This window comes from Oncorhynchus kisutch, linkage group LG1 (genome assembly GCF_002021735.2).
Source record: "Oncorhynchus kisutch isolate 150728-3 linkage group LG1, Okis_V2, whole genome shotgun sequence".
Lineage (NCBI taxonomy): Eukaryota > Metazoa > Chordata > Actinopteri > Salmoniformes > Salmonidae > Oncorhynchus > Oncorhynchus kisutch.
In genome coordinates, this window is record NC_034174.2 from 75,618,772 (window position 1) to 75,632,009 (window position 13,238).

The 13,238-nt window shown below is 46.8% G+C and overlaps 1 protein-coding gene across 1 annotated transcript in view; it reads right to left on the minus strand.

Moving 5' to 3' along the window:
* The window catches only part of LOC109884352 (voltage-dependent P/Q-type calcium channel subunit alpha-1A-like), a 200,620-nt gene that overhangs the window by 12,321 nt on the left and 175,061 nt on the right, over window positions 1-13,238 (minus strand). The window contains 4 exon segments of the mRNA XM_031833423.1: window positions 1,517-1,620; window positions 3,758-3,865; window positions 4,591-4,696; window positions 12,296-12,392. Coding sequence (XP_031689283.1) covers window positions 1,517-1,620; window positions 3,758-3,865; window positions 4,591-4,696; window positions 12,296-12,392 — 415 coding nt within the window.

Genomic DNA, 13,238 nt, shown 5'->3' on the forward strand with positions numbered 1-13,238 from the left:
ACTGGACAGTCAGTGCAACCAATGAGGTGACAGCATTCAGGAGGATCATACCAACTCATAGACGGGGTCTAAAATATCGTACACTCCATTCACCTAGGGCCCGATTGAGACTTGAGATAAGTAGACTTAACATGGACTTAAGTCAATAAACATGGACATAAGTCAACATTTGTTACTTAAGTCCATGTTAAGTCAACTTATCTCATGTCTGAAAAGCGCCCCTACTGAATACCCACAGAGCCCTAACCCCGCATCATGGACTTGATCTCGGATAGAATAAAATGGGTGCCAATTCTGTTTCTTAAAACATCCAAGAAACATCTAAGCAGCTTTGATTGTGGGCTGAAGCATTACTTTAACTTCAGCCTCCAAAGGCAGATAAAAGCCATTAGAAGCTGTGGACTGCAGCACAGGAGCAACAGGGTATCCCGGGGAATGGAGACAAGGTGTTAGAGAAACAGTGCACATCACATTAAGAGGTAGTGCATTTACACAGCATTCATAGACAACAGGAGTGCAGACATACATTGGCCATGTTGTATCATTATTATTCATATCATTTTCAAAACAAAACAATTACAATTTGCCAGTTTAAAACATCTCCCCCTCCTCCTCACCACTACACCATTTATCCCCCCATGCTTAAAAAGGGGAGGAGTTCAAAGAAGTACTTCAAGGGGCAATCTGCCACTGAGTTGTATTGTTTGAACAGCAGATTGCCCCTTTAAGTAAATATACAAGTGGTGGGTATGATGGGGGTATAGTAATGGGTAGGAGTGGGGTATAGTAATGGGTAGGAGGGGGGTATAGTAATGGTAGAGTAAAGGTAAAGAGATAGCGAGTGGAAGAGCCAGGCCGGGCCTCAGCCTACGATAGCCATCCATCATGCTAACTGGGAAACAGGCAGAAACAGCCTGGTGCCGGAGTAGAGAGAGAGAGAGAGAGGTAACTGGAGTTAGCATGCTACAGGGGTAACCCAGGACCAGGCAGCGCTCATCGGGAGGGTTCCAAGGCGGAGGAGGTAGATGTGGGAGGACGAGCGGGGGGGACAAGGGGGAAATTAAAGGGCTTAGGGGGGTGACGGACCAAGGAGGGCAGCGATGGAGGTCCTGGAAAGGGTGCAAGGGGTCCAGGAAACGGGGTCTAGTGAAGAAGTGGTTTTGGGGTCATGAGGATGGTTTCTGGAGGGAAGGGAGGCTATGGAGGTCTGGAAAGGGGGGCTATGGGGGCAGGAAGTAGAAAGGGGGTGCTGGGGTTTGAAGGACCAAAAATAGCAGCCATGGGGGTTCTGTATGGTGGGTAGAGGCGGGAGGAAGAGTTGAGGAGCTAAAGGAAGGGGGAGCTGAGGGGGTTGGATGATTTGGGCTTCACCAGGGTGTGGGAGCATGGGTGTCTGGAGGCAAGAGAGGGTATGGGGAGCTGGACAGGTTTGGAAAGGGGATCTAAGGGGGAAGGAAGAGTCGGTTCTGGGGTGTATTTTGGAGGTCACAGGGGTGGGCCTGGGTCTAGTGGGTACCTGCTCCTCGCGTAGGGCCTGGAGCTTCTTGGCCTTGCTCTGTCTGTAATACTCCATGATCATCATGGCAGCGTAGATCTTCCCCACCGTCAGGTCTGTGGCTGCTGAGAGAGGGACAAGTTACCCTGCCTCGATTAGACCACAATGTGGATGGGACCCTGAGCCGTGAGACGAGAGAGAGGGGGATGGGAGTGGGGGACCGACCATGCTACGACACCACACACACATACAGGCAGTTGCGGGCACTAAAAAGTTAGGTTGTGTTGCTGTATTGGTAGAACAATTGCTGCCAACGTGTGGACAACACTTCACTCTATTCCTCCTAACGGTAGGTTTGGTTTTTAGATAACAAACATTTCAGTGGCCGCGACTGTAGGGTCAATCTTAAAGTCCTTGATTCGTCTTCCTCCTTTAAAAAGTAGCATTAAGGGGAAATATCCCAGGTTCCACCTCTCAGACCTTCTCTTCCAATACGTTTTGACAAAGAGCCAATGATTCACTGACTCAGGAATCAAGGATGAAAGGAACGAAGGAAACACGTTTTAGATTCACCCTACATACATAACACACGGTGACTGCATCAAATGACACCATGTACACGGAAATACACCACTTATTACCCATAAGGTAGTGGTTGAAAGTAGTGCACTATACTATATATTATCCCCTCTATAGGGAATATATGCATTATATATGCACTATTAATAGCAGTATATATGCAATAATATACACAATGCTATGTACTATACAGGGAATATGGTAATGGTGTCATTTGAGATTTGCCTACAGATACAAGTCCAGGTACAACCAAATGCAACACATATACAACACTGTACAGTATACAACAGAGCTGATAGTCTTTTCACAATCAGTTCTTTTCTGTCGTTAACTGAAATATTCTCTTTCACTTTCATTTGAACAGGCATAGTGCTTCAACGGTTTCTATAGAGGACTATATAGTCATTTCACGTTGACCATAGATCATCACTTCACGCCAATCCTACGCCTTCAGAAACAGGAGCTCCATTTCTTTCTCCAGAAACTCTAGATTGGCACCCAGAGTTTGGATGATCCAGATAACATGAAACACCAGGAAAAACATGGAGCTTTGTTTGACACTAAAACCTCTTCACTCTGAAAAATAAATGATGATCTATTCCCAGAGAAATGGCTCGAGGTCCCCCAGCATATCAACTCATTAAAAAGTACAATAATACTTCAGAATAATAGTAATTGTATAGTGCAATACTATGAAGTGCTTTCTCTACATTGCATGCTGCTCTACTTTCAGTGAAGTATAACTTTAAATGAATACATTGAAGTTATATTTAACACCAAGGCAGCGTGCTACACTACACTGTGTGTAGAACAGTTGATCTCTTCCTTATTATAATAATAACAACACTGTTACTATACTGCTACGACACTACTATTACTTTACTACTACTACTGCTACTGCTACTGCTACTACCACTACCACTACTACTATACTACTACTACACTACTACTATTACTACTACCACTGCTACTGCCACTGCTACTACCACTACCACTACTACTATACTACTACTACACTACTACTATTACTACTACCACTGCTACTGCCACTGCTACTACCACTACCACTACTACTATTCTACTACTACTACTGCTACTACCACTACCACTACTACTATTCTACTACTACTACTGCTACTACCACTACCACTACTACTATACTACTACTACTACTGCTACTACCACTACTACTACTACTATTACTATAGGTCTATACTTGTACTACTATAACATGACTCTCACTAAGCCTATGTTGAGGCCCATACTCCCTGTAGTGAAAAGACTTCTATAGAGGGTTAGGGTCTATAGCAGGCACCCCCTGATGCAGGAACTGATTGAGTGGGGGTACAGAAGGGATTGTGTGAGTGTGTTTACGTTTTCTAAGAACTGTAAGTAGGGAGAGGATGTACAGAGGGAGTTATGGTTGTATGTGTGTGTGTGTGTGTGTGTGTGTGTGTGTGTGTGTGTGTGTGTGTGTGTGTAGGCGGGAGGGGTTGTGTGTATGAAAATGAGTGTGTTATAAGTAGGGAGAAGGTCCGTGGTGGTCCTGATCAGGGGGGGCGAAGCAGTGAGTGAGACTACGTTTAGTAGAAGCTGTCCTCTTGGTGAATTGGTGATCGTCGGACACACTTACACACGCACACACATCGTAGTGTGTGTTTTACGTTTTGTGGTGTAACTTACACTTGTGTGGCGTGACCAGCAGGTCTAGGTTCTTCTGAGAGAGGTTGGGCCAAATGGCCATCATTTCTTTCCTTAGCTCAGCGTCCATCTGATGTTTGTCAGCTCCTCCTGTGTTACCCAACACACACGTCAAGACACACACACACACACACACACGTGGGCATACACACACGCAGGTACGCAGGACAGCAAACACACACAAGAGCAAACACGCGCACGTACGAAAGAACATATGCAAGGGCAAACACACGTAAGCAAACGCAGGCAGCAGAGCAAGCCCACACACACACGCCCACACACACACACACACACACGCCCACACACACACGCCCACACACGCCCACACACACACACACACACACACGCCCACACACACACGCCCACACACACACACACACACACGCACACACAAATATGCATGCAAAAAAACAAGTTATCCAGCCACACATGTACACATTCACACAAACAAAAAAGATTTGGATTAATCCACAACTTCCTGAGCATTTATAAATGTTTGGTATATCACCACTATCTGGAAGGACAGGACTGATACCATACCTATGGTAGGAAGAAAAGAAAGGGAGAAAGAAAGAAATAGATAGAATGAAAGAATGAAAGAAAGAAAGACAGACAGACAGACAGACAGAAAAAGAGAAACAGAGAGAGGAAGAATAAAAGGAAGCAAGAAAGAAAGAAAGAAAGCAAGAAAGAAAGAGTAGAAAGGGAAAAGGTAGGAAACAACAGATCAGAATGGCAAAAATAGTGAAAAAGTACAGCTGAAAAGGTTTAGTAGATAAAGAGAGACAGAAAAGGAGGAGGAGAGAAGGTCGTACCCTTGGCAATCTTGATATCGAGCGCTGTCCGAATCAGAGCCATGAGGGTGGAGTTGAAATGCACTGAGTTGTCCTCGGCAACCGGCAAGTCCATGCGCAGCAGCCTCTGTGGAGAGCCAATCAGGTGGAGAGGTTGAGAAAAGAGAGTGTGTCCGTGGTAGGGGGTGTGGTCTGAACCTCCAGGTAAGGGGAAAAGGGAGGGGCCAAGGATTGAGGGAGCTCGATAGGGCAACAGCCTAAAAAGGTTAGGTTTCAGTGTCTGTAATCTTATCTACTTGTTTATTTAGCCAGGATTATGTTTGACTCTGTCTGTCTGATTCTGAAGACACAGAAATTTGGTGCAATTCAGTTTCACCTCACAGTTCATAGAGAGAATTGAAATCCAATTCATGAATTGAAAGAAATCCTCATAGAAAAAAAAGTTGATTTCAATTCATCTCCCGAAGTGACTGAATCTAAATGGAATTGAACCCGACCCCACTTGTAGTATCTTGATTGTCAGAGGTCCCTTGTAGGTCTATGTTGTGTCTTTGTGTGCTAAAGGACTTTGTCATATGTAGTAACCACAGTATGATTTCCAAACTGTGAAACTGCCTTTTCCAAAGGAAACAGTGGAAAAGTACTTCCTGATTGTCTCCTGATTGGCAAGTGATACTCAAACAACTACACATTTATCCAATGGGCCGTCTGCTACAGAATGAGCGACTGCGAGAGCCAAGAGCCACGCGGCACCGCAATGGCCGACGACCAACTGACCCAACCTATGCCCATGTTCCCTAATAATGTGTGAATGCAACGGTACGCATTCACGCATCTTATTACACACAAATGTACACACATGTACACATACAACCCCCTGTACCCTCCCACTAACATACAGTATATCAAGAGAATATACTGGAATAGACTGCAAGACATAGCAAACAGTAGTATCACTAGTGTAGTTGTATTACTCTTAATCAGGAGACTAGTGGGTTTTATCAAGGCATCTGCTATAGAGCTCCCCCTACCTGTATGGAGGTTCGCTACATGTTTTTGATTTATTTATTTCTAAACAGGTCAAACCAATGGATGAACTGCTAGATTTAAAAAAAAAAACAACCCGGGGTTGTTTTTTCACATCTATTAGTCGATCATCGATTGGTTTGACCTCTGAACATGAGCGTTGGGTACTCACGTAGGACGGGCAAGCACGTGTGACACGATGTTAGTGTGTGTGTGTCATGCCCGAAAGCGTGTGTGGCAACAGTCGTCGCAGCCAACATCCATAGCCTCCAGGTGTCCATAGCAACAAGCCATGCAACAGAGAATGCGACGGACGCATGCTTTTCCCAACCCCCCCCCAGATCCCCGACATTCAACATACCTCCACAAGCAGCATGCCCCTACCACCCCCCTCCCCCCTCCCCAGGACAAGCAGCCGTGCAGCCGCGCACAGAGAGCATCATCATATTAGCTGTGATGGATTCATGGGGATATCTACATATTGGTCCCTTGATTTGCTTCATTTCCTCTCTATGGTTTCCTACAGAGCTACGCAGGCTACTTGAAGAGTCCTTAGTGTTAGGCTTTTAGACATGGTGCAAAGGTCCGGATTGGCAGATCAGATCTCTCTCCATGCTAAACGGTTGCGTTATCTAAAAGGGGTCAGTTAAAGATGTTTATTAATAACATTCCCAGAGAGAAGAAAATAATAAAAAGAAGAATGATTTGTTTTCGACCAACCAGATGTCGGGCTACTGTGTATAGGGGAGACGGAGTAGTAGAGGTTAGTGGCGTTAGAACCAGAAGGTTTCTATAATGAGATGGAGCTACAGATAAAAAACGGAAGGAAGAGGGAGAGGAAGAGGGAGAGGAAGAGGGAGAGGAAGAGGGAGAGGGAGAGGAAGAGGGAGCGAGATTGTGACGACATTGAAACGATACGTGATTCAAGGGGAGAGAGAGAGAGAGAGAGAGAGAGAGAGAGAGAGAGAGAGAGAGAGAGTATAACAAGACAAGAGAATAAGACGAGGACTGAAACCATGTCAATCTATCACCAAAAATGGCCAGTCAATGGCCATTTCCCAAACAAAGCAGGCCTTCCTGGAAAGTTCACTACCATAACAAAGGTTAGAAAGGTCAAGCGTAAGAAAGAGGTCAAATACTACTCTTGGATTGACCAGTCCCAGGTGGGAGAAAGTGGTGTAGGGGTTAGGGCCTTTAACGTAAGTCTCCTCTCAGGATTAGTGTACTAAAACAACGACAAGCTAGAATATAACCCACAAAAGCCATCACAGCATCTATCATTGTTGTTATCCATGAACACTAGGGATTTCCATGAGTGACATATTGTATGCAATAGGGAATTGCTGGGCTGCGTCCCAAATGGCACCGTGTCCCAAATAGCACCCTATTCCCAATGTAGTGCACTACTTTTGACCAGGGCCCATAGCGCTCTAGTTGAAAGTAGTGCACTGTATATGGAATACGGGTTCCATTTGGGACACAACCCTGGATAGAGTGGAGAGAAGGAGCAGGGAGAAGAGAGGACAGAGAGGACAGAGACAGACAGTAGGATAGAGGGACAGAGACAGACAGTAGGAAAGAGACAGACAGTAGGATAGAGGGACAGAGATAGACAGTAGGATAGAGACAGACAGTAGGATAGAGGGACAGAGACAGACAGTAGGATAGAGGGTCAGAGACAGACAGTAGGATAGAGACAGACAGTAGGATAGAGAGACAGAGATATACAGTAGGATAGAGGGTCAGAGACAGACAGTAGAATAGAGACAGACAGTAGGAGATAGGGACAGAGACAGACAGTAGAATAGAGATAGAAAGTAGGATAGAGTCAGAGGGACAGAGACAGACAGTAGGATAGAGGGACAGAGATAGACAGTAGGATAGAGGGACAGAGACAGACAGTAGGATAGAGGGACAGAGACAGACAGTAGGATAGAGGGACAGAGATAGACAGTAGGATAGAGGGACAGAGACAGACAGTAGGATAGAGGGACAGAGATAGACAGTAGGATAGAGTCAGAGGGACAGAGACAGACAGTAGGATAGAGGGACAGAGATAGACAGTAGGATAGAGGGACAGAGACAGACAGTAGGATAGAGGGACAGAGATAGACAGTAGGATAGAGGGACAGAGACAGACAGTAGGATAGAGGGACAGAGACAGCCAGTAGGAGAGAGGGACAGAGACAGACAGTAGAATAGAGATAGACAGTAGGAGAGAGGGACAGAGACAGACAGTAGGATAGAGGGACAGAGATAGACAGTAGGATAGAGGGACAGAGACAGACAGTAGGATAGAGGGACAGAGACAGACAGTAGGATAGAGACAGACAGTAGGATAGAGGGACAGAGATAGACAGTAGGATATAGGGACAGAGATAGACAGTAGGATAGAGGGACAGAGACAGACAGTAGGATAGAGGGACAGAGATAGACAGTAGGATAGAGGGACAGAGACAGACAGTAGGATAGAGGGACAGAGACAGACAGTAGAATAGAGGGACAGAGATAGACAGTAGGATAGAGGGATAGAGACAAACAGTAGGACAGAGACAGACAGTAGAATAAACAAACAGTAGGATAGAGGGACAGAGATAGACAGTAGGATAGAGGGACAGAGATAGACAGTAGGATAGAGGGACAGAGATAGACAGTAGGATAGAGGGACAGAGATAGACAGTAGGATAGAGGGACAGAGATAGACAGTAGGATAGAGGGACAGAGATAGACAGTAGGATAGAGGGACAGAGATAGACAGTAGGATAGAGGGACAGAGATAGACAGTAGGATAGAGGGACAGAGATAGACAGTAGGATAGAGGGACAGAGATAGACAGTAGGATAGAGGCACAGAGACAGACAGTAGAATAGACAAACAGTAGGATAGAGGGACAGAGATAGACAGTAGGATAGAGGGACAGAGGGAGAGAGTGTATGTCAGAGAGTGGAACATTGGATAATGTTGGCGTAGTTGAAGCTGACAGACAAGTGGACGGAATGCAAATTAGGGTAAGAGGAGAGAGAGAGAAAGAGGGGGAGGGAATGATACAGATAGAGAGAGAGAGAGAGAGGAAAGAGAGTGATACAGAGAGAGAGAGAGAGAGAGAGAGAGAGAGAGAGAGAGAGAGGGGAAAGAGAGTGATACAGAGAGAGAGAGAGAGAGAGAGAGAGAGAGAGAGAGGGGGAAAGAGAGTGATACACAGAGAGAGAGAGAGAGAGAGAGAGGGGAAAGAGAGTGATACACACAGAGAGAGAGAGAGAGAGAGAGAGAGAGGGGGAAAGAGAGTGATACAGAGAGAGAGAGAGAGAGAGAGAGAGAGAGGGGAGAGAGAGAGAAAGAGGGGGAGGGAATGATACAGATAGAGAGAGAGAGAGAGAGGGGAAAGAGAGTGATACAGAGAGAGAGAGAGACAGAGAGAGAGAGGGGAAAGAGAGTGATACAGAGAGAGAGGAGAGAGAGGGGAAAGAGAGTGATACACAGAGAGAGAGAGAGAGAGAGGAGAGAGAGAGAGAGAGAGAGAGAGAAGAGAGAGGGGGAAAGAGAGTGATACACAGAGAGAGAGAGAGAGAGAGAGAGAGAGAGAGGGGGGGGAAGAGATGATACACAGAGAGAGAGAGAGGAGAGAGAGAGAGAGAGAGAGAGAGAGGAGAGGGAAAGAGAGTGTGACAGAGAGAGAGAGAGACAGAAGGGAAAGAGAGGTGATACACAGGAGAGAGAGAAGAGAGAGGAGAGAGGGGAGAGAGAAGAGAGAGAGGGAATGATACAGATAGAGAGAGAGAGGGGAAAGAGAGTGATACACAGAGAGAGAGAGGAGAGAGAGAGGGGAAAGAGAGTGATACACAGAGAGAGAGAGAGAGAGAGAGGGGAAAGAGAGTGATACACAGAGAGAGAGAGAGAGAGAGAGAGACGGAGAGAGAGACGGAGAGAGACGGAGAGACGGAGGGGAAGATATGAAGACAAACAGTTCAGAACTGCATAGACAGTAAAACAGGATGGGTGGAGAAAGCTCAGGTCTTCTCAAAGGAAAGAAAGGGAAAAGACACAATACGGAGAGACTGATAAAGACTGTCTATCTATTTGTCAATTGTAATGGGAGTGAACACAATGCCCAAATACTGTAGATTCACTGTCATTAAAATCAACAAATAACAACTTCCTGTCAAATAATGTGGCCACAAATGTCTGTGTGTCATCATCCCCTCCCAGCTAAGGGCTGAAGATTGAAGTACGGTATACATTATATGTGTGTGTAGTCAAGAATTGAAGACCCTGTCTAAATTACTGTGTGTGAGAGTGTGTGTGTAGCTATGGTGCCATCCACAGGAATGAGAGACTCAGAGGACTGAAGACACACACCCTTCCCCGTCCTTCTGTACCCGCATACTTTTGTCTGTTCATGTGTGTGTGTGTGTGTGTGTGAGAGTGCCCTAAGTAATATTCAGGCCAATCCATGCCAGTGTGCCTACCGGCTCTCCAAAACCACAGATAGATACCCATTAATATGTTAATAAATGTAAAACCACTCATACTGCGAGGGCTTATTTAAATTATTTTCAGTTTTAACAAAAGAAACGTGCCTTTTGATGCCAAAACCAAGTAAATTGGTCATATCAGCGACCCAATAGAGTATGACCGACCTGAGATCGTGGATAATTGGCTCCCAGAAGGCTGTGGTGCTTTTACATTGGTTCTACTTGGAAGACGACGATCCCAAATGTGGGCAGAAGCAGAGAAATGTGTGTGTAGGGAGTGTGTATAGGTCTGTGCAGGGGGCAGAAGGGCAGACAAGGCTTCCTCCGTTCCCTTGCTCCTGTGGCTCAGCGTATCTGAAGGGTCTCTGGGACTGACTATCATTTCCCTGTCATTCTACTTCACGACCATCCCTCCCTCCGTTCATCCCTCCCTCCGTTCATCCCTCCCTCCCTCCATCCCTCCCTCCCTCCCCCTCCCTCCCCCTCCCTCCCTCCAGCCCCAGTTCCGACTGATAATAAAAACAGTGCTCACCATCACACCACCACTAACAGACAATAATGACAGCGCTGAGTTTTAGGAGTTTGGAGGGGCCATGGAGGTGGGTGGGTGGGGGGTCCCACGAGGGAGGGGGGAGGAGGGAAAGGGAGGGAGGGGGGAGGAGTCTACCTTGTAGGCGACCCGGGCAGGGCACCTCTTCCCCAGGCCTAACGGTGGACACATGTGCCTGAGCATCTGATACATGTCATTGTAAGTGATTCGGCCGCTGTAGTAGTGGTAGTAGGCCCACACGCACACACACACACACACACACACACACACACCAGCAACGACAAACGTGGACGGACAACCAAGAAATGAAAAACCGATGAGGGGGTGGGGGGGGGGGGGTAGGGAGTTTGGGTTGACACACGAACAAGAGGTGCATGGGGGTGGAGGAGGGGGGGGGGGTAGACGAGAGGAGAAAGGAACAACAAAAAGAAAGGGGGAAACAAATACACAGAGGTTATTGTTTGGTCAGAAGAGGTTACGAGAGGGGAGAGAGAGGGGAGGTTAAGAAAGATAGAGACTCAGCTCTGGTTGGCTATCTCGGGGGGAGAAGAGGGGGAGAGAGGGAGGAGGAGAGAGGGTGTGGGGGTGGTGTAGTTTTAGTATAAGTAGCTATAATAACACAGCGTTCTATGCGAGGAGGTAAAAGGGGGTGTTTGTGTCTCCTCTCGTATAGAACGTGCAGTAGGGCTTCTAGCAGGCAAGGACAAGCACCGCTGCTGGGGTGGTGATGTCACAAATGGTAAGTCATGTCAATGCAGTTCCTTTTACCCCCCAACTAGGGTTGTACAGTTCTGGGACCTTTCCCTAAATTCACAGGTTTTCCAGAAATTCTGTTTGGAAGATTCCCGGAATCAGCAGAAAACCAGGATTGCTGGAAAACCTGAGAAATTTGGGAAAGGTCCTGGAATTTTGCAACCCATAACCCAAACCCCTCCCCATCCCACCATCCGGACCCCCCTCCCCCCCATTCTAGAACAATGCACGATGCTAGAACCCTGTTGTACCATGGTCTGACCATGGTCATGGTAAGATAGACAGCAAGCACAAACCAAGAAAACACAATGGTTCCATTTTCTTGTGTCGTTGATAAAGAATTGACTCCGGGGTTGGGGTCAATTCTATTTCAATTCAGTCAATTTAGGAAGTCATTTTTCTCACTGAAACGCATGGAACTGGAATTTTAAGTTTACTTCCTGAACAGAGTGAATTGAAATGCAATAGACCCGAACAACCTGGATTGACTCTCACATTGAAAAATGTGCAAGTAGTGAATCGTTTGTAGTAGTGAATCGTTTGTAATAGTGAATCGTTTGTAGTAGTGAATCGTTTGTTCGTTTAGTGAGTACAGTACAGATAGCAAGTGCAGTGCACGCCTACAACATCATGCTTCAGACAGTTGCTACTAAAACAGGTGTGGTGTGTTCTGCATTGTCCCATTCTCCTCTATCATAATCAAGAATGCATACCAATATTAATAAGAAAACCAAAGCAAGATGGTGACTATGGGTGACTACAAACCAAACCAAACCAAAATCTAATAAGAAATGACCATGAAGAAGAAGTGATAAACAAAAATGAGAAAAAGAGAGAGATAGAGCGTAACATTCATTCCCAAGTCTCTGAGTGAGAGACAGAACGAGCAGGTTGCGTAAACGTTGTGTTATAGTTGGGTCCAAACCTTGCAGGCCACCCTATGAGGGCATTTCTTGCCCAAGCCCAGAGGAGGGGAGATTACTCTCAATAAACTGTACATATCCTTATAATGTATGCGCCCGCTGCAAGAAGAATACAGGGAGGTTAGAGGAGGAAGGGATACACAGAGAGAGAGAGAGAGAGAGAGAGAGAGGGGGAGAGGGAGGATAGACAGAGTGAGAGGGAGAGAGGGGGAGAGGGAGGATAGACAGTGAGATGAGAGGGAGGGGGAGGTTAGAGGAGGAAGGGATACACAGAGAGAGAGAGAGGAGAGAGAGAGAGGGGGGGGGGAGAGGGAGGATAGACAGAGTGAGAGGGAGAGAGGGGGAGAGGGAGGATAGACAGTGAGAGAGAGGGAGGGGGAGGTTAGAGGAGGAAGGGATACACAGAGAGAGAGAGAGAGAGAGAGAGAGAGGGGGGAGAGGGAGGATAGACAGAGTGAGAGGGAGAGAGGGGGTGAGGGAGGATAGACAGTGAGAGAGAGGGAGGGGGAGGTTAGAGGAGGAAGGGATACACAGAGAGAGAGAGAGAGAGAGAGAGGAGAGTGAGAGAGAGAGAGAGAGAGAGGGAGGGAGGATAGACAGTGAGAGAGAGGGAGGGGGAGGTTAGAGGAGGAAGGGATACACAGAGAGAGAGAGAGAGAGTGGAGGGAGAGGGAGTGGGAGAGGGAGGATAGACAGAGTGAGAGGGAGAGAGGGAGAGAGGGGAGAGGGAGGATAGACAGTGAGAGAGAGGGAGGGGGAGGTTAGAGGAGGAAGGGATACACAGAGAGAGAGAGAGAGAGAGAGAGTGAGAGAGTGAGAGAGAGGGAGGGGGAGAGGGAGGATAGACAGAGTGAGAGGGAGAGAGGGGAGAGGGAGGATAGACAGTGAGAGAGAGGGGAGGGGGAGGTTAGAGGAGGAAGGGATACACAGAGAGAGAGAGAGAGA